This window comes from Hypomesus transpacificus, chromosome 21 (genome assembly GCF_021917145.1).
Source record: "Hypomesus transpacificus isolate Combined female chromosome 21, fHypTra1, whole genome shotgun sequence".
NCBI lineage: Eukaryota > Metazoa > Chordata > Actinopteri > Osmeriformes > Osmeridae > Hypomesus > Hypomesus transpacificus.
In genome coordinates, this window is record NC_061080.1 from 2,129,877 (window position 1) to 2,150,456 (window position 20,580).

Sequence of the window (20,580 nt, forward strand, 5' to 3'; positions counted from 1 at the left end):
ACCAACAACCACCACCCTTCCCTCCACCACCACCACCCTTCCCTCCACCACTCCCCCTCCTGTGGTGTTCCTGTGTGGGGGCACACCTTGCCCAGCAGGCCAGGACTGTATCAGTGTCAACGGTTCTCTTCGCTGTGCTGACCCCTGTAGCCAGTACTCAGTTTTGAACGATACCTGGCGTTCAACAGACTTCAATGATGGTACTATTCGTTGTGACCTTGGCTCGTACATTAACTTCGTTTGGCAGGGATGGTATCGCATGTTCCTGGGGGGGAACAGCACCCAGATGCCAGACACGTGTGTGGAAAAGTACATGTGTGGGACACACGCCCCTTTGTGGCTCACTGCTCCTCACCCCCAGCTGGGAGACAGGGTGGTGGAGCGCGGTGTGTGTGGGCACTGGATGGACGACTGCTGTTACTTTAGGTCAAACCCGATCCATGTCAAAGCCTGTCCTGGAAACTACTACGTCTACAAGTTTGTCGAGCCCAGTTTTTGTCATGCGACTTATTGTGCAGGTTTGAAACCATTTTGTACTGCACGTAATGGAATGTTTTTTAGTCATAGTTAGCAGTCATTCATTGATATACACTCAATCAGTAAACACATACCATTCTGTCGCTAGGGACCAGCCCCTCGTATCTACTGGTCATCATTCTCTCAGTATTTATTTACAATAACACTCAGCTGTTTTATAACGGTTATGTTGTTTACTTTTCTTCCACAGTGAGTCCAGGGATCTCCACCACCACCACCACCCTTCCTTCCACCACCACCACCCCTCCTTCCACCACCACCACCCCTCCTTCCACCACCACCCTGGTACCCACCACCCCCTCATCAGCAGAGGGGGACTTACGTCTGGCTGGGGGGAACACTTCCTGCTCCGGCAGAGTGGAGATCTACCACCAGGACCAGTGGGGGACGGTGTGTGATGACGGCTGGGACCTGCAGGATGCCCAGGTGGTGTGTAGACAGCTGGGCTGTGGCCGCGCCCTGTCTGCTCCGATGTATGCTAGCTTCGGCCAGGGCAGCGGGCCCATCTGGCTGGACGATGTCAGGTGTTCGGGGTCAGAGTCCTCCCTGGCAGAGTGCAGCCACCTGCCCTTCGGCTTACACAACTGTGGACACCATGAAGATGCCGGGGTCGTCTGTGAAGGTGAGTGTGAGAGGCTTGGTAACGCACACGAGACAGTCTGGCAGAGGGTGACTCAGAAGTCTGGGTTATAGAGGTGGGCAGTCAGACTGCTTAGTAATGACACACACCTGTAACAACAAGTAGGAGCTGAATACAGGCGACATCTAGTGGAGAAACACGACACTACAACACACAAACACAGAACAGTGAACGACTGAATCAGGACAGGGGTTTGTGCTCATGGAAAGATGTTTCATTATTTGTGTATCAACTTAGCCAGGTTGGCATTGTTACAAACGTGCCCAAACACAGAAATTAAGAAGAGCTCATTTTGTACATTTTCATTCAATCTTTCATAAATGTGTCGGCATACGATAGCTCTGGCAAGTCTTCGTCAACTTTAAATGTATTCATTCGCTTAACTAAAACAGTTAACACTGTTGCTCACAAACAGGAAATAACACACGTAAATAATAACAATGTGATCTTCATGCAACTTTCTCTGGGCTGCCGTCTGTACTTTGTAGCTGTCGACCCTCTGAGATTGGTCAACGGTTACCCTGACAACCCTGCCTGCTCCGGCAGAGTGGAGATCTACCACCAGGACCAGTGGGGGACGGTGTGTGATGACGGCTGGGACCTGCAGGATGCCCAGGTGGTGTGTAGTCAGCTGGGCTGTGGCCGCGCCCTGTCTGCTCCATCATATGGCTATTTCGGCCAGGGCAGCGGGCCTATCTGGCTGGACGACGTCAGGTGTTCGGGGTCAGAGTCCTCCCTGGCAAACTGCAGCCACCTGCCCTTCGGCTCACACAACTGTGTACACGGTGAAGATGCCGGGGTCGTCTGTGAGGGTGAGTGTTAAACGATCCATGTTTCAATTGCAGGGCTGTTAAATGATTGATACACAAAATACATATTACATCAATTCATCTCTCCAGTCCTGTTCCAGAACGCATTCCCCAGTCCCGTTCCAGAACATGCGCAACCTGGTGGTTGTGTGGTCAACTTGCAATACATTCAAATGTAGACTTATCATGTAAATGTATCAAGTTAACTTGTTTAGTCACTCATTCAGTATCATATCTATTCCGTCTTTCAGTCATTCCTTTATTTTACCAGGGTGGAAGAAAGTTTTGTTTGTCTCCACAGGAGTTGTGTTTCTATCAGGTCAAGTTATGGGTTCATGAGTATTAGACAATACTAATCAATATCCATCAGCTGATTGAAGAGATGATGTACAGGTGCACACACAGCGGTAGTAGCAAAATCTCTCTGAGGCATGAAGGTGAAAGGACAGAGTTCATAACGATCAGCCAAAAACATAGATGACGTACAGCCAACAGGTGTTTGGTATTTGATCAGGCAGATGCTACATCACAGACCCAACAGCCATGATATTTCAGGACAGGTTACCATATCAAGAGTGCTAGAAGCTAGGTCAGATGGTCAAGTGTAAGGGTTCCCTTGCTCACAGTGTTTGTCTCCACTTGACCCCTACTAAGCCAGTGCTTACTCTTTTTTTCAAATCTGTCTTTGATACACCGTACTGATTACAGTTTGATACACAGTATTGTTTACAGTTTGATACACAGTATTGATTACAGTTGGATACACATTATTGATTACAGTTTGATACTTAGTATTGATTAAAGTATGATACACAGTATTGATTACAGTTTGATGCACAGTATTGATTACAGTTGAATGAGTAACTGACATAGAATACATGATACATTTTCCCACACCTCCATTGTTTGACTTATTAACATATTAGTTTGTTAATTTGAGTTGTCATTCACTTTTCAGTATTTGTTTATTGTTTACAGTTTTCAAACAGCTGCTTTAGCCCAGTCGTGTTGTTTACCTCTCTTCTCAGTTGGTCAAGGAAACTCCACCACCACAACCACCCCTCCTTCCACCACCACCACCCTTCCCTCCACCACCACCACCCTTCTCTCCACCACCACCACCCTTCCCTCCACCACTCCCTCTCCTGTGGTGTTCCTGTGTGGGGGCACACCTTGCCCAGCAGGCCAGGACTGTATCAGTGTCAACGGTACTCTTCGCTGTGCTGACCCCTGTAGCCAGTACTCAGTTCTGGACGATGCCTGGCGTTCAACGGACTTCAGAAACGATGGTAACCTGCACTGTGACCAGCATATCAGTTGGCAGGGATGGTATCGCTTGTTCCTGGGGGGGAACAGCACCCAGATGCCAGAGACGTGTGTGGAAGAGAACATGTGTGGGACCCACGCTGCTTTGTGGATGACCACCCCTCACCCCCAGCTGAGAGACGGCGTGGTGGAACGGGGAACCTGTGGGAAATGGTCCTGGGGCGCTGGCAACGGCAACTGCTGTGCATTTAGGTCAAACCCCATCCATGTCAAAGCCTGTCCTGGCAACTACTACGTCTACAAGTTTGTCACACCAAATAATTGTTGGTTGGCTTATTGTGCAGGTATGTAACCATTGTGGACTGCTTGTTACCAGTCATAGTCATAATTAGTCATAATTGCACTATGACCTTGGTGAATTCTCAATTGTGATTGACTTGGAAGGGTGTGCATTATTCTTCAACAACCAAGAGCCTCTTTACACATCACAGTTCAATTATTACTGGCGTCCACATGGATTATTAGTAAACACGATAATTCATTAACATGTAGATACAATTCTAGCCTGACGTTGTCATGCTCATAATTCTAGTCAGGATATGAGTCTGATAACTCTCCGTTGGGCTGTGAGTATGGGGCGTGTTTCAACCGAACTCGTAAAACAAATGCCTCTTCGCTCAATTGGATAGACCTACAACCAATCAGAGCAACGTAATATGTTGTTTGTTGAAAACGAATTCAACCCAAGCGCTCTTTGGTGACGTGGTTGATTACGTTACTGTTGATCATCTGTCCATCATCGTATAAAGCCCACCCTGACAATTTCATTGGTCCGAACAGCTCCTGTTCGGACATAGTTTTTCCCCAACCGAGCTTCCCCAGACCCAACTTCCCGAACAATTTTTTTTATGGGCAGGGCTAAGTTGGGCTGGCAGCCAGGCTAATACAATTCCATTCTCCCATAAAAATAAAATATCCACTTTAGCGAATCAGAATTTCATCCAAACAAAAACCATTTGGAAATAGCTCATTCAAACTACGATGGCAAGATTGTTCCTCAACAATGCTCAACTGGCAGTGTCTGATGTAAATCATCTTAAAATGTTTTTATTTTTGTTTTCAAAACTAGCTATCATCATCTTTGGGGGGGAAAATGTGTTTGGCCAAATTGCCAATTAAAATGTTGTTCAGCAAGGAAGTTACACAAGTTTGTTCATAGCTAGGTACCTGGTCACAGTAGAAGTTGACTTTCCAGTCAATACTTTGGGTTGCGATGGGCTAGCTTAACTTTCTGCTACTATGGTCTACTAGCACCTCGTATCTATAGGTCGTCTTGCAAGTTCCATTACAAATAGCCTACGTGTTAACTAATGGATGGCAAAGCTTGCTTTCCAGGTATTATGAACATCATTTTTATCATGCCTCCAGGTAACAAGTTAACACACTAGTTAACTCAAATGCTACATCAGTTCCAAATTTCTTGGTGGAATTTGATAAAAATCGAAAATATAAGTAAACGGCAATGACACATATTTTTTGTCTTCGGCAAGTGGTCATGGCATAAGCAAGATGATACACTCTGAAGTGTGTTGTTGTTGAAAAATAATGTAGGCTACTTTGTGAAGGCAAACTCCACTACTCATCAAATGTATCCCTTAGCCTACTGTGCGTACAGAAATGATTTTTCATTGGTAGTTCTGGTCCCATATACTTTTACTAAATTAATTAATATATTAACATGTTAATTTATATATTATGCTATATTAGAGTTGACATTGACTTAATTTAATATCTCGGTATTTGTTTAATATTTACAGTTTTCAAACAGCTGCTTTAGCCCAGTCGTGTTGTTTACCTCTCTTCTCAGTTGGTCAAGGAAACTCCACCACCACAACCACCCCTCCTTCCACCACCACCACCCTTCCCTCCACCACCACCACCCTTCTCTCCACCACCACCACCCTTCCCTCCACCACTCCCTCTCCTGTGGTGTTCCTGTGTGGGGGCACACCTTGCCCAGCAGGCCAGGACTGTATCAGTGTCAACGGTACTCTTCGCTGTGCTGACCCCTGTAGCCAGTACTCAGTTCTGGACGATGCCTGGCGTTCAACGGACTTCAGAAACGATGGTAACCTGCACTGTGACCAGCATATCAGTTGGCAGGGATGGTATCGCTTGTTCCTGGGGGGGAACAGCACCCAGATGCCAGAGACGTGTGTGGAAGAGAACATGTGTGGGACCCACGCTGCTTTGTGGATGACCACCCCTCACCCCCAGCTGAGAGACGGCGTGGTGGAACGGGGAACCTGTGGGAAATGGTCCTGGGGCGCTGGCAACGGCAACTGCTGTGCATTTAGGTCAAACCCCATCCATGTCAAAGCCTGTCCTGGCAACTACTACGTCTACAAGTTTGTCCAACCAGTCGGTTGTTACTTGGCTTATTGTGCAGGTATGTAACCATTGTGGACTGCTTGTAATTACTTTGTCTGAAATTTGGAATGCTAGAGCATCTTATCGTTCAATATCATTATTATCAAGTCATAGTCTCAAACATTTGTCCAAAATTGTTGTAGTTTTTAACATGTTAATACATGTTAGAAATAACGAGAATGTATACGATTCAACAATTTACAATTTTCCCATTCATTTTGCTTATTCTCAGTATTTCTTTTTTTATCACAGTTTTCAAACAGCTACTCTTAACCCGTTGTTTTGTTTACATCTCTTCCTAGTTGGTTGGGGGAACTCCACCACCACCACCACCCTTCCTCCAACCACTACTGCCACCTCCAGACCAACAACTACAACCATCACCAGTAAGTGTAAAGACTGCACAAGTCAAAATAACGTCACCTGGACTCACGAGGACAAAATTAATTGTTTTCATTTTCAACTAGACAAAAGTAACACATCAATTGGGATGTAAGCAGGAGAAATCATATTTGTGTACCGTATGTCTAGACAGTATCTATTAAAGGAGAGGAATTTTCCGTTTTGGATGTTAATTATTATTATTTTGTATTTTATTTTATTTCCCATCTTTTACCTCTCGCTGCCTTTCTTTCTCTCATTCCCTCCTTTTTCAAAAGTCACCCCAGAGCTGGTGTGTGGGAGGAGCTACCTTGACGTGGGTCTCCTCAAGTCTCAGCTAGCGGCCAAACATATGGACTCCTCCTCTGCTCACCTGGCCGACCCCCGCTGCTCCTCCCAGGAGCGTAACGGGACAGTGTGGTTCCAGGTGGAGCGCAGGGAGGGCAGCTGTGGAACCACTCTGACCGTGAGGACACTGTTACTCTACCAGTCTGTCCATCTTTGTCAGTTTTTCTGGATTCCTGCCTGCCTGCCTGTCTCTAAACACCTGTTATCTTCTTCCTCCTTCTCTCTCCAGACCAACGGCAGCCACGCCATCTACTCCAACAGTCTGTTTGTCTACCCGTTCAGTGAAAACTTGGTTCAACCCCTGAGGATCCCTTTCTCCTGCTCCTATCCTCTGGAGACAGAAGCCAGCCTGGATGTGGCCATCAAACCATACCTGGAGTAGGTGGACCCTCACAAACTCAAACATTGGCACACTTTGTTTCCAATTTCAACTTGTTTGTTTTGACCTTGTTGTTTACCTGTCCCATATCTTGACAGACTTGAAGGTGCGGTGAAAGATGAGGGTGCCAAGGCCAGGACCTCCATGTCTCTGTTCCGTGATGCCAACTACTCAGCTCCTTACCCAGCAGGCCGTGTCACTCTGCCCCTGGGCTCTGCCCTGCATGTGGGCGTGTCGGTTGAAGAGACGGACGCTGGCATCTTTGTGGTCGTTTTGGAGGACTGCTACACCACCCACTCCCCTGATCCCGATGACCTCCTGAAACACTTCCTCATCCAGCACAGGTATGTGAGCCTGGAGAGAGGAGAAGAAGTGTGTGTGTGTGTGTGTTTGTCTAACCCCCCTGTTCCACCAGGTGTTCTACCAACCGTCACCAGGTGACCGTGGACGAGAATGGCTTGTCCCTCCAGGCTCGCTTCTCTGCGCTGCTGTTCCTGTTCCAGGGGGACTACAGGGATGTCTACCTGCACTGCAGCCTCAACCTGTGTGATCAGAGGAACTCCTCCTGCTCTCCTGTGAGTCCTCCCACCCTCCTTCCTGGTCTCTCTGGTCTCTCTGACTCTCTAGTCTCTCTGACTCGCTGGTGTCTCTCCACAGATGTGTTCCAGAAGGTTTGTCCGCTCAGTCGACGAACTCGTACCCCTCCAACCAGTCTCAGTCGGACCAATCACCTGTAAGTATAAACCACAGCCATTATGACTCCTGATGTTGTCATAGTAACGGTCTCCCAGGTAACACTGTGTTTGTCCCTGACCTCCGACCTCCAGGGGACCAGAGTCTGGAGTGAGCTGATGAAGTCACACCTCCTTCTGAACGGCTTCATGACCATCCCTATGGCAACCAGCTCAGGCTCTCTCATGTCTCCTGTCTTTTGAAATGTGTTAACCCTAGAAATTATGACAGAACACCCTGCATATAAATAACTATAAGCTTTAAATTGTGGGTTACTGTTTATTTTTTTATTTTTTTATGATGATATACATTTATTTTTATGAAATTATACTTTTCATACAAGGGAATAGTGGGAACATTGTTGATAAGTATTGCCTACTAAATAAACATACTACTTTTCCTTTAACTTCATCACTTATCTGGACCAAAATCTGGTATTTATGTGTAATAATCAAGGCTTGATGAAATCTGACACTAATAAAGAAGTAAAAATTGCCACCATCAGATTTATTTGCTGCAAACATCAATCACAGGCCTCAACCACAGTTTGTTGGTAAAGGTGATTATTAGCAATCAACAGAGATGGAAATAAAACACAAGCAGCAACTAATACTGTTTTTATGTTATGCCAGTTTAAATATTCAATATTGGTTCAAACAAGAATATGTTTCTCTTCCTAGTTCAAAACTGTGAATCTCTATACACTAGAAAGCAGTCTTTTACTGTAGTAATCAGTGCCAGCTTTGACCAAGTCATAGGGCCTATCTAGCGGCACAATGTATTTTAATCTTAAACAGCCATCATGATGATGTAGATCTGGGATGTGAGATTTTGTGTGGAAATCAGATTTGAGTCATCCATCCAGTATCATCTTAAATCTGCATGGCCTCAACCACAGGCCCCAATCACAGTAATTAAGAAAATCATTCATAATGAAATTCATTATTATTATTATTATTAATAATTATTATTGACAGATTATGTACCATACAATAAATTAATACTTGTACATTGTACAACATTCCACAACAATCCACCACCGCAATGCTGATGCTACCAAACCTTTTCAAAATCTAACATTCTGTTCTGACATTTCATGTTGAAATTTGCCAGAAGGGGATGTGATTGTGATAACTTACCAAAAAGGAATTTACAAGTCAATTGTCAAAAGTCTTCCAAAAGATACCAAGGGTCCATCATTATACCTGGAAAAATACAAATTAGCCACCAAAACTGTTTTTCTGTTAGGTCAGTATCAATGTTCAAGATCTGTCCAATCGAGAATGAATGTTCTCTTCCTAGTTCAAAACTGCAGATCTCAATGGATACACTAGATGGCAGTTTTTAATCAATGTATGAAACAGTGCCAGCTATGGCCAGGGTAGAGAACCCATCCAGAGGACCCAATTAGATGGACGTCTTTTCATCTTCAACAGACATCATGGCCTAGGATGTGAAGGGAGGTGTGATGTTTGAGTGTGTGTGTATGTGTCTGTGTGAGTGTGTATGAATGATGTGTGTATGTGAGTGTGTGCGATGTTTGTGTGTGTATGTGTGTGATCTAGCCCTGTGACTGCTGATGCAACTCCTTCCCATAGAAGACTCCATGACGACTACAGCTGCTCCCACTTCTAATGTCCTGCTCTATGAAGTCTATCAGATGGCTGTGCGGTGAGGGAGTCGGGCTAGTAATCAGAAGGTTGCCGGATCGATTCCCCGCCATGCCACATGATGTTGTGTCCTTGGGCAAGGCACTTCACCCTACTTGCCTCGGGGGAATGTCCCTGTACTCGCTCTGGATAAGAGCGTCTGCTAAATGACTAAATGTAAATATCAAATCCCAGATAGGCAATTCAAATCAACGACTGTGTAACAATCCTAATAACAATCCATTTATTTTGAGATTTGAAGTATTCATGCATCTTTTCTCAGTGTGTTAGGGTCATTCTTTGTAATGCCATAAAATGATGGGACGGTTCTAGCTAAGCAGGTTTCTTTGCCAAAAGAACATACCACAAACAATAACAAAATCTCAACAAAATCTCATCCCAGTCTCATTTACAACACTGGGAATTCGGATTTGGTCATCTTGAAAAGTTTGTATCTGGATCAGGGTGATCCTGGATAGCAAAACATGGGATTTCCAAATCCAGATCATTCTGATCCAGATTAAACTTTTTGACCAACCGTCCCTGGACGTCACTGCTATCAAAGTTCCTTCACGCACTTTGTCGCCACGTCGCCTCCATCACCCCAATGGGAACCAATGATAAAAAGGCTGAGACGACACGCACATTGTGGGCAAAGCTTGTCTACATTGTCTGCTGTTTGGGCATGCCAGTGCACTTATCACCCCCCATACCGGCAAGCCTTAGAATGTCCATTTCCGCTTCCCATGTCGGAGCTCCAAACCGTCACCAATGGCAACGCCCTCACTGAGACTGTGTCTCACTCTCTCACTGTGAAAGCCACCGTCCCTCCCAACCACTCCTGTGTGGTGAAGATGGCAGGGAAGAAGCACAAGTTCAACATCCCGTATGATGCTCAACTCTCCAGGGAGTTTACCAACGGAAGAGTCCATACCACCACAGTGTCTGGGACATACAAAGGTGTCCAGGTGGGGGAGATGCATGCTGTGGCAGAGCGCTGCATACCACTCCCTAACGCCATGCCTTGCTGTCTGAAACAGAGAGCTACATCTAATCCTAAATTTCTAAAAAAGTTTAGCAAGCTAAGATTTAAGTTAAATACAGTTTGATGATGACTTCTCAAAACACTGATTGATTCTTCCTGCTTTCTTCCTGCTTACTTATGATTTGTAAACTTGTTTGAACCTAATCACAAATTAAAGATTTTAATTAAATAAATAAAAATCTAAATGTAGGCTACAAAGTATACAAAAGTAAAATATGTTATATTAAGTATGGTATATTTCCTGAATTGAAATCCATTGGTTTTCCAATTAAAATATTATTAATCATAATCATAAAACGTTTCTTAACTGAGATCTAAGAACTGATCGATATTGGTGGCAGTACATGGTTCTGGGGCCTGGTACCTGTTTCATGACTGGATTAAAATTAAAACAATCAAAAAATTGGTTCAGTAATATGGTTACGGTGAAATGTATTTCGAGTAGCTTATGTCCTGGAGGAAAACAACATAGATCCTCATGGAGACACAGCACCAGTCGTGTTCCAACATAGATGTGTGACTTGGTAGGGTGTAATTGAGGGTAGCCATGACTTGTCGCTGTCCCAAATCATTGATGACAGATAAGGGCTCTGTACTAGACTTCACACTTCTGAGTGCTGTGCTGTAAAAATACTTTCTCAGTAAATAGGAGACACACACTTGACTGAAGTGACATCATGGATTGAACTGATGTATTGTTTTTTTAAATATGATTGAATGTACAATATCTGTAAATATGACCGTTGACATGTCTGATGTTTGTATTGCATCAGGGCTTGCACTGTCAGGGCTTGTACATTCAGGGTTTGCATAGAAACAGTCACACAACAGTGCTGCTACTGTGGTGCACATGCTAACAGAAGTTAACACACACACAGGGATGCAGGTGTATAGAATGGCTGTTTGCCTTCTTTACTAATAGATTCAATATATTGCTGATAACGCAGTGGCATATAGTGGAATCCAGATACAATGATTTATTTACTTAATTATTTTAGATTATTTACTTTAGATCAAGAATTCAAGGTTATGGTATCAAACCAACATATTCCCAGAATGGTAAAAGTACAGACCATTCTAACTGTAACAGTACACCAGAACACAACAACACAGACAGGATATAATACTTGAGGTAAAGCCCTCACCATAGCCTTGGTGCAGGCAGTAAGAGTAAACCATTAGGCTAGTATTTCAACTTAGTAGTGGAAGGTGGGGGCAAGGCAATATATTTATACCAATTCAATAGCACGCCATTTTGAAAAAGTAAATACTTTTAGGAATCATGACAGGCTGAAATCCGTTCAATAGTTCATAAACATAGCAACAAAGTCATCGTAAAAATAATTACAATTGATATGTGGACATTTTGTTCATGGGCATTCAAGTTTAGAAAACATGGGCCAGATTTGGCATGGAATATTTATTTAACTTAATTCAAAGTGTTGTAGTGGTTTTCATAATAAAAGTCCTTCTTGGAAGGAAAAAGTGATGGAATGGATTCTCATGTTCTTACAAAATAACAGGCCATTCTTATTGTAGCTACAGTAGAGCTATGCACCCTAAAATAGGATAGCAGCAGTTTTGTTTTTATGAGCTTCATGTTCAAATCATTGGTCCCAATATTGTAGTTAAAAGTTTGAACATGCTCAAATCTACTTTGGATTAAAAAAGGCAGTCCTTTCCCAATATTAAGATCTCAAACAATAATTCTATGGTTTCAGAACTTTTCGCATCCATTCAAATCTATTCGAGTTCTACAGCGCTCACTCTTACTCTGTGGTTTACACGTGGGTGGAAGAGTCAGGGGGAGGTTGCACCAGGAACAGCCCAGAGTTGTAGGGGTAGGTGGGGGATGGTAGTGTGTAGTTGGGGCTGTGCCTGTCTGGGTGGGAGGGGGCGCGAGGCCGGGACTGAGAACGGACCTGGGCCCTCTGGGCTTGACACAACTTCTGGATGAGGAAACGCTTGTCTCGACCCTCCTGGAGAACAGAGAAACACACGTTAACCCTCTCTCTTAAACTCCTGGACGTCATACCGGTCCCAAAGGTCGAGCCCCGTTGTCCATTAAATGTCACCGGTATACTTGTCAAGTGAATGGCTTTACGGTAAATACGATGAATGTTCAATAAATCTTTGTATTTGAGGAATAACATTTTTGGGAAACACAAAACTGTTGTACTGTACTAGATGTGATGCTAGAGACATACAAGCTTGGTTTCTAATCACATAATGTGATCTTGAACTGCTGGGACCCCTCAAGCAGAGCTGTTTGATTGTACAATGCCCGTTGGTCAAAGTAAGACGTGAAAGAGGCTCCTTACTTCCACCAATCCAAAACTAGATAACCGGCAATATCAAGTCGTAGACAAAAACATCCTTCTCAGATACTTCACAAATTCATGTCATAAAAGACAGCACTATTTGACAGAAAGCTCATTTTGTTTATGGATATACTGAATATTCCCCTGAAAACTACCCTGAATACCTAAAAAATAGAATTCTGAAGCCTTGTGCATCAAATTAGAAGCAACCAAACTGCAGAGTTTCTCAGGTGTACTCACCATTTCCAGCTGCTCTCTCAACTGGTTAATGACTCTCTTGTGGGCGCCGGCTAACGCGATAACATAAAACATGGCCAGGCTGCAGAGACACAGACAGGAATTAATGACAAAAACACACTAACGCGACACGCAGGGATCGCTAGTTACATCTTAGTGTGACCAATGGAGCACAACATACAGCATAACGTGTAACATCATATTAAGGTTAGTTAGTTAGGTAACCCTAACCCTGCATATAAACAGGAGTAAAAACTGTACTCCGTACTATATAATCGACCTGCCCCCCCCCCCTACATTTAAAAAATAAATAAACAAAACACACAGGCTAGGCTAGGCTATCTTTTTCATACGCACCACGTGATGACGAAGAGGGACACGGCGGAGGCCTCGGAGGAGAGCGCGAGGAGGACGGAGCGAGCCTGGGAGGGCAGCTGGGCCACGGTGCGGGGGAGGGCCTCCCAGGAGGTGGTGTAGTTAACGAAGGGACCGCACGCCTGCGAGCAGCTGATCCTGAGGGGGCGGAGGAGACGTTAGCTCCGTTAGCTTTGTTGCTGCAAAGGGTGCGTGTTTGAGCTCTGGTATCATGACTGGAAGTTCCGGGGGCACGCCCCTTTAAAACGGCATCTCGTTTCGAGCGGTGAACACACGCGCAGGTGGTGACATCGCAGCTATGGCCGCGTACTCACTGGGCGATGCTGACGGCGACGGGGACGCAAGCCAGAGCTAAGCCAATCAGAAGTACAGCCAGGAAGAAGAAGTTGGAGCTGGAGGCCCTGAATGGCCGGGTGGCTGGACGACAGTTGTTGACCAGGGACACCTGGGGGAGTCGCACCCACACAGGGAGCAGCAGGCGTGAGTAACACGATGGGTTGGATCATGTGAACGTGACTCTTCAGTCACTTCACATGGCCCAGGCTACAATATACAGTACTGTGCCAAAGTGTTAGGCAAACATACAAAAATGCTTGAAGGAAAAATTCAAAGACTAAAACTAAAATGTTCTCAACGTTGCACTTTTATACTGCCGCACAAATACGGAAGAGACAAATAGAAATATTCAAAACAATATTGTACTGTTTGTAAACATACATATAGAATATATACCCCTGAGGTTAAGACAAGACTATATCACCATTTTAGACCATCTTTGATAGGGAACTTGAATGGCTAAGGTTCAGAGGTGAATAGCTAGCAAACACCCTGCTATTCTATACAGTAAATGAGATAAAGACAAACAAGATGGGAAAACTGACACACAAACAGGTGGCGGTTCAACTCTTTCCCCAGGCTTGAACTCCTCTTTATGCAACTGGCCAGTAGAAACCCTCTGTCTTCCCTGGCAGCTGTGAACGCTCGATTTTTACCTTCTTGATGTAGAAGATGATGAAGTACTTGATGATGCAGATGGCGGGCAGCAGGGGGCAATAGAAGGCGCCGATCCAGCAGATGGTCTGGCCGTAGACGATCTCCAGCACGTTCTGGGGGATGGCGAACTCCTGCTGGCCCCACCACTTGGCCAGGCCGCAGTCACAGTAGTTTACCATCAGCCTGTGGGAGGGAGGGATGGATGGGGGAGGGGGGGGTTAGGTTGGTGGGGGAACAGATAGGGGGAGGTCAATTTGGGGGGGGGGGGCGGTTAGGTTCGATGGGGGGATAGATAGAGGTCAAATTGAGGGGGGGGGGTAAGGTTGATAGGTAAACAGATAGGGGGGGGGGGGGGGTTAAGAGACATAGGAGGGAAGGACAAGGGAGGGAAACAAATGAGAAATAAGACAGTTATGCTGGATTTTGGTTCTCTGTACAGTCTGTCGAAGTAGCAGTGGTAAATGCACGGTGGTCGGACAGGTTACGGAAGAAAGATTTCCTTTAACTGTGGACTGGGCGTGTACGACACTGATCCCTCCAAAGCTGTATCCAGGACACAGTGCTTCTACCGTGACTGTCTAACATGCGATGGCGTGAAACGTACTTCCGGGGGAACTCCACGAAGAGAGTCACGGCGGCGATAATGATGAAGTCGAAGATCGTGAGCTTGTACATTTCCTGGCCCACGCGGGTCTCCCAGCACTGTGCAGAAAGATGAGCACAGAATCAAACCAATTCCAATCAATTCAAATCTTTCAACCTTTAGCTAACCCTGACGCAAACCACAAACCGTACAGTATGCTCGTTTGCTAGATCATTCACAGGTGGGGAATAAACGCCTGCAGCTCGTTGGGCTGTACTCACAGAGTAGAGGACGTGGTTGTAGCCACACACGCAGGGCTGCTCCTTACAGGTGGTGATCTGAGACCAGAGAGAGAACAGCAGCACCCCAATACTGGCCAGACGCATGAACACACACCTGGGGGGGGGGGGGGGGGGGGGGGGGGGGGGGGGGGGGGGAGAGAGAGAGAGAGAGAGCGCAATGAGAGAAATAGAGGGATACGTTTAAATGACCTGGTACACGTTCAAGTGACTCGATTTAGGATAACAAACAATCCCTTCTGGATCACCTCGGCAAATTCGGAGGTGAATCAGAAACACCTCAAACGGTTCGACCCTCTTTACAAGGCGTGTACCTCATGAGGGTGAAGCGGATCTCAAAGGCGGGGGAGTAGTCCTCGTAGTTGATGATGAAGGAGAAGAGGAGGGGGGTGATGAAGTTGGCCAGGGTGATGACAATGGACGGAAGGTACTCGTAGATCAGGTCCAGCAGGAAGTTCACCTGGCGAACGCCACGGAAAACCAAAGCTTGCATACGTCACTGGGATGGGCTTTGTGCAGAGCAAAGTTACTACTGTAATAGGGTGTAAAACTGTGCAGTAGAATGTTACCTCTTTATGAAATATACTCAGCCATTTAGATGAACCAAATCAGAAACTAAAATAAAGTTTGGGAACCACTCAATATATAGTAGTTATTGAATAGATTTGGGTTTTCACTTAACTTACAACTGTTTTTCAGTGTTTTGTTTTTCTTCAGTTAGTCAGTATTTTCAGAAAATGTTGAAAAACATTTCACATAAAAAAGCTTCAGTTTACAATAACTGACGACAAGGAATAGAAACCCCTCTGAACTCAGCAACAATCTGTAAACCTTCCCCTAACATTCATCGTATTGTTTTGTAAACCCCAACAACCAGTGCCTAGCATTCTCCAACACTTTCGAATAGCCCCAGGATGGATGATCTACCAACCTTGGTGACCTGGACTGTCTGGGAGAACACGGTGGCCCTGTAGATGCTGTAAAAACAGGCGGCCAGGACAGCCACCACAAACAGGTTGAGGATCAGTCGGATCAGGTAGATCCTGCACCGCTGGCCTCGCGTGCGGTCGGCGATCTTCTGCTTGATCCGCTCCTCCTCCAGGTCAGTCTGGTAAAAAGAGTGACGTGAAGAAAATAGAACGTGCTACTGTTACGTGCTGCTGTGGTCGCTTGCCGGACAGAGGCGCGAGCGTGACATCATTTAATGTAACCTTGACCTCGGAAAAAGCTGGGGGGGAAATCGATAAGAAAGCACAACATATGAATCCCCGAGCACTGAGTGCAAAGAGGCATCGCCGGGTTGCTTGCACGAGATATTTAGCAGGCGCAGGCAGAGCAAACTTGTCGAAACCCGCATTCTCACTTGGGATAGAAGCCATCCCTCAGTGCAGTGAAAGCAAACACCTGCAGTCCTGAACAGACTCTCTCTCCCATCGATAGCGGCCCCTTCGCCTCACCTCGAGGCCCCCTCGCCTCACCTTGAGGCCCCCTTTGCCTCACCTTGAGGCCCCCTCGCCTCACCTCAAGGCCCCCCTCGCCTCACCTTGACGCCCCCTCGCCTCACCTCGAGGCCCCCCTCGCCTCACCTCGAGGCCCCCTCGCCTCACTTCGAGGCCCCCCTAGCCCCACCTTGAGGCCCCCCTAGCCTCACCTTGAGGCCCCCTCGCCTCACCTTGAGGCCCCGCTCACCTCACCTTGTGGCCCCCTCGCCTCACCTTGAGGCACCCTCGCCTCACCTTGAGGCCCCGCTCACCTCACCTTGAGGCCCCCCTCGCATCACCTTGAGGCCCCGCTCACCTCACCTTGTGGCCCCCTCGCCTCACCTTGAGACCCCCTCGCCTCACCTTTAGGCCCCGCTCACCTCACCTTGAGGCCCCCCTCGCCTCACCTTGAGGCCCCCTCGCCCCACCTTAAGGCCCCCTCGCCTCACCTTGAGGCCCCCGCTCGCCTCACCTTGAGGCCCCCTCGCCTCACCTTGAGGCCCCACTCGCCTCACCTCGAGGCCCCCTCGCCTCACCTCGAGGCCCCCTCGCCTCACCTTGAGCTCGTACAGCAGGCTGCTCCGCTTCAGCCTGGCCGCGTTCTCGTTGGTGATGCAGAAGTCCCAGCCGGCAAAGATCTTGTTGCAGAAGCTCTGGAAGCGGTCCTCGTCCTGCACCAGGTTACGCTTGAACCCCGTGGCAGACCTGGGAGAAACAAATCATTCAAATGCACAGTGGGTCAATATCAATAATTAGGATATCTGAATTGACTGTTGATTTGTAACTGTGCATTCATTATTTGTACCTAGTCTGGAAAAATGTGATTTTTTTTTTTTTTTGAGATCAGAATGAATTAAGACCAATGCATTACTGTACTTGGGAAGGATATTGTGAGTAGTACTGTAACCTTGGCTGAAAATAGACTAATTCAGCCCCAAAAGAACAGCCCTTTTGTAGATGCTGGTGACGGTACCTTTTCACGATCCATATGAGACTGAGGAAGAGGTAGGCTATGGTGACCAGTAGGTAGGCTAGAGGAAGGTTGTAACTGAACCCAGGGAAGTGGATGGCATCCACCCGGTAGTAGCCATAGAACAGGTAGGTCTGCTCCAGAAAACCCTGTGGGTCACAGTCCAGAGAACTCACTTACACCAGGTCCATTAAAGAATATTTTCGGTTTCCCATCATCCCACACTTTAAAGATACCTCACATCCATAAAGCTCAGTGTTCAGAACACAGTATACATAAGAAGTATTAGCGTCATGTCTCTGCTTTCAAAATAAGAGTTTTATATCAGCAGTGAACACTCATGAAGGCAGAATGTTCGGGGAGAACAGGCGACATACCCCTCCGGAGAGTAAGTCAGTGATGTGTTGGTGAAAGACCACCAGGCCTCGACGTGAGCTGCTGGGGTAGACACTGCACACGCTGCCTGTGGAGCACAGCCACAGACCACCCCGTACGTTAGCTCAGCACAGGCTAGCCTGTGCTCATTAGAAATGGTGGAAGCACTCTGTTTAATAGCTTATCTGGGGGCTAATTAGATCAGAAAAAATACACACAAAAAATTCTACGACGTAAAATGACTCCTCAGATAACATTGATGGTCTGATATGAATGTGTTTACATTTATTCATGTCCATACTCCTACTGTATCTGTTCTGTTGGACTGTGAGAAATAAGAACCAGGTTTTGTAGTGCATTTCTCCTGCTATAAACTGGCACGTGCTGAATTATACCGGTATAAACTGGTTCGGAATCTATGTTGCGTTACCATCCGCCTGGTTATAGGTGGCGTTCCCTGAGGCGTGGGGGGCGATGATGATGGGCAGCATGACGAAGCTGAACATGAGGAGGAAGATGACGAAGTTCAGCAGGACCAGGTAGCGCAGGAAGGAGAAGTAGGACAGGATCCCTGTACCGAACATCCCTGAGGGAGGGGTGGAGAGAGAAGGTGGAGAGAGAGAGAGTGAGGTAGTGAGTGAGGTAGTGAGAGAGAGAGAGAGAGAGAGAGAGAGAGAGAGAGAGAGAGAGAGAGAGAGAGAGAGAGAGAGAGAGAGAGAGCGAGCATCAAAACTGTTGTTGAACCAGTGTGCGGCTTTTGCAGATAAGCACGGACAATATTTATCCAAACAGTTACCTACAAACCTTAAGTAAATTAGGTGTAACAAATAAATTGATTCACTGAGGCCTGTAAGGTATAAACAATGGGTATCGAGGTGGCCAACTTTTCCCAAACAGGGAAAACACTGGTCTAATATTTCCATGCACACCAACACACACCACAAGTTCCTTAGAAAGTACGAGTAATTAACATCTTAGTGCTCGACAAAGGCGAAAGCTCGAGTCTCGAAGCGTAACAGTCAAACCGCTAACCCTTGCTAGCGAGACTCACGTTGTCATTAAAAACAAACCTCTCACCGCTAGCTACCCCCCACCTCCTCAACCCATCCCCACCCACCTCCCACCCTCTCCCCCTGGCCTCACCCTCAATGAGGTGGATGTCCCCCCTCCAGAGCTCCAGGGAGTGGAGCCAGTCGCGGGCGTCCTCCCCCAGCCTCCGCAGGGTTCGTCTGGCGCTCTGCCTCCACTGCCTCCAGCTGCTCAGCTCCCTGGCCTGCTCCAGACGCTGGTCCCTGGGGGGGTGGGCACCGTCGGCACGGAGCATCGGTTAGTCCATTGCGTTCGTGAAAGTCAACAAACCCAATACGGTTCAGTTTGTCGGGCATAATCTTGATATCGGTCAGTCGTGACTCATAAGATCAAAGTCTTCCTTGTTTATAAATCAAAGATCAGGTATAATCTGTGTCTGCCAAATACGTGATTAGATATATTAGATTCATTTTCATCTTTCATTTTCATTTGCAAAAAGTTAGAGCCGTAAATAGAGCAGTAAAAGGAGTTTGTACGGTACATGATGCCACAGGTTTGTGACTAACAGACAGGATACAGACGGGCTGGGTTTACACCTCTTTTTCTAAGCATGACTAAAAACAATGTCAATGAAGACTCTTGATTGTAAGTGTGTTTTGGTTCTACATATGGTGCTTAGCCAATGTGTCTGGAGGGTGGGGGGGAATCTCTTCCTCACTTGTCTCTGCGTTTCTCTCCCATAGGCTTCGGCAGGTCTTTGACAGCTCTTTCAACTATCCCGCTTTTCTGTTTCTCCACCGCTCTGTCCACGGTGGTCGTCCCCCATCTCCCACTGTTGGTCGAGCCCAGCCTGTTTCTGGTGCTGCTCCTGCGCTTCGTACTGCTCGAATGTGACGGCTTCCTGCGGTACAGCAGAGACTGGTAGCTCGGCAGCTGGTCTAGCAAAGGGTTGCTGACTGGTCCCGTGCGGTCCGTGTAGAACACTGTTATTAAATAAACATGGTGGGAAACTGTTGGTGGTTGTGGTTGTCTAAAATAGGACTCGATTGTCCAGAAAAATACCTGCATTCGTAGCGTTATTTGGGTTAGGGTATGAATGGGCATTATTCATTTTTTAATTAAATTTAAGTTGAAATAACATCAAAGTGATAGTCCAAAGCCCAAATATAACAAATGTATTCATATGTTGTTTGCTAACAAGCGAGATATGAAAAGGTGTCTGAAAACATGTTTGTAGTTATAATAATATAATAATAGCCAGAAAGAATTTAGTATAGATAAACTGCTGTCAGACCGCACAGTTAAGCTAGCTGGCTACACTGTTGCTAACTACTTTAGTTAGCCTGAGGACAAGTACAGCAGTTGTCTATATTGTTAAAAGTCAGACAAATTTAGTTTGCATAGTTTACCTGAGTCTATCTCCATTTTTAGTGTTCTTCACGAACGTTTAGCGACCATCAAAGAAAGTTGTCCAACTTTGCTAGCCTGACAGCTCCCGTTTACTGTCTACGGAGTAGGAAAACAATGCCTATCCACTTCCTGAAATCCAGGGGGACTTGGCTAAAAATAAATATAAGAAAACAAAACAATATTTACTAACTGTAGGCCTACATAACAAATGCACATGTTATGTTGATATAAAACGGCATTATTGACGTTGTAAATAATGTTAATTGATCAGTTTAGTTTTTGCGAAATGCG

General features: G+C 46.1%; 2 protein-coding genes across 2 annotated transcripts; one reads left to right on the forward strand and one right to left on the reverse strand.

Annotated features, from left to right (window-relative positions):
* The first annotated feature begins 259 nt into the window (after nucleotides 1-259).
* On the forward strand, nucleotides 260-8,018 carry LOC124483706 (uromodulin-like). Its single transcript, XM_047044252.1, has 12 exons — nucleotides 260-386; nucleotides 728-1,159; nucleotides 1,666-1,989; nucleotides 3,015-3,596; nucleotides 5,120-5,701; nucleotides 5,985-6,068; nucleotides 6,342-6,529; nucleotides 6,641-6,789; nucleotides 6,889-7,134; nucleotides 7,206-7,365; nucleotides 7,448-7,523; nucleotides 7,618-8,018. The coding sequence occupies exons 1-12, from the start codon at nucleotides 260-262 to the stop codon at nucleotides 7,635-7,637; spliced, it is 2,970 nt and encodes a 989-aa protein (XP_046900208.1). The 3' UTR covers nucleotides 7,638-8,018.
* Nucleotides 8,019-11,608: 3,590 nt separating this feature from the next.
* LOC124483302 (transmembrane channel-like protein 7) lies at nucleotides 11,609-20,428 on the reverse strand. The gene is made up of 16 exons (XM_047043681.1): nucleotides 20,289-20,428; nucleotides 19,598-19,862; nucleotides 18,994-19,142; nucleotides 18,281-18,436; nucleotides 17,853-17,938; nucleotides 17,479-17,624; nucleotides 17,063-17,210; nucleotides 15,956-16,132; nucleotides 15,339-15,484; nucleotides 15,007-15,121; nucleotides 14,747-14,844; nucleotides 14,142-14,325; nucleotides 13,464-13,594; nucleotides 13,132-13,287; nucleotides 12,778-12,856; nucleotides 11,609-12,195 (listed from the first exon to the last, which is right to left on the reverse strand). Exons 1-16 carry the CDS (start codon nucleotides 20,302-20,304, stop codon nucleotides 11,998-12,000), a joined length of 2,250 nt encoding a protein of 749 aa, XP_046899637.1. The 5' UTR covers nucleotides 20,305-20,428; the 3' UTR covers nucleotides 11,609-11,997.
* Nucleotides 20,429-20,580: the final 152 nt, after the last annotated feature.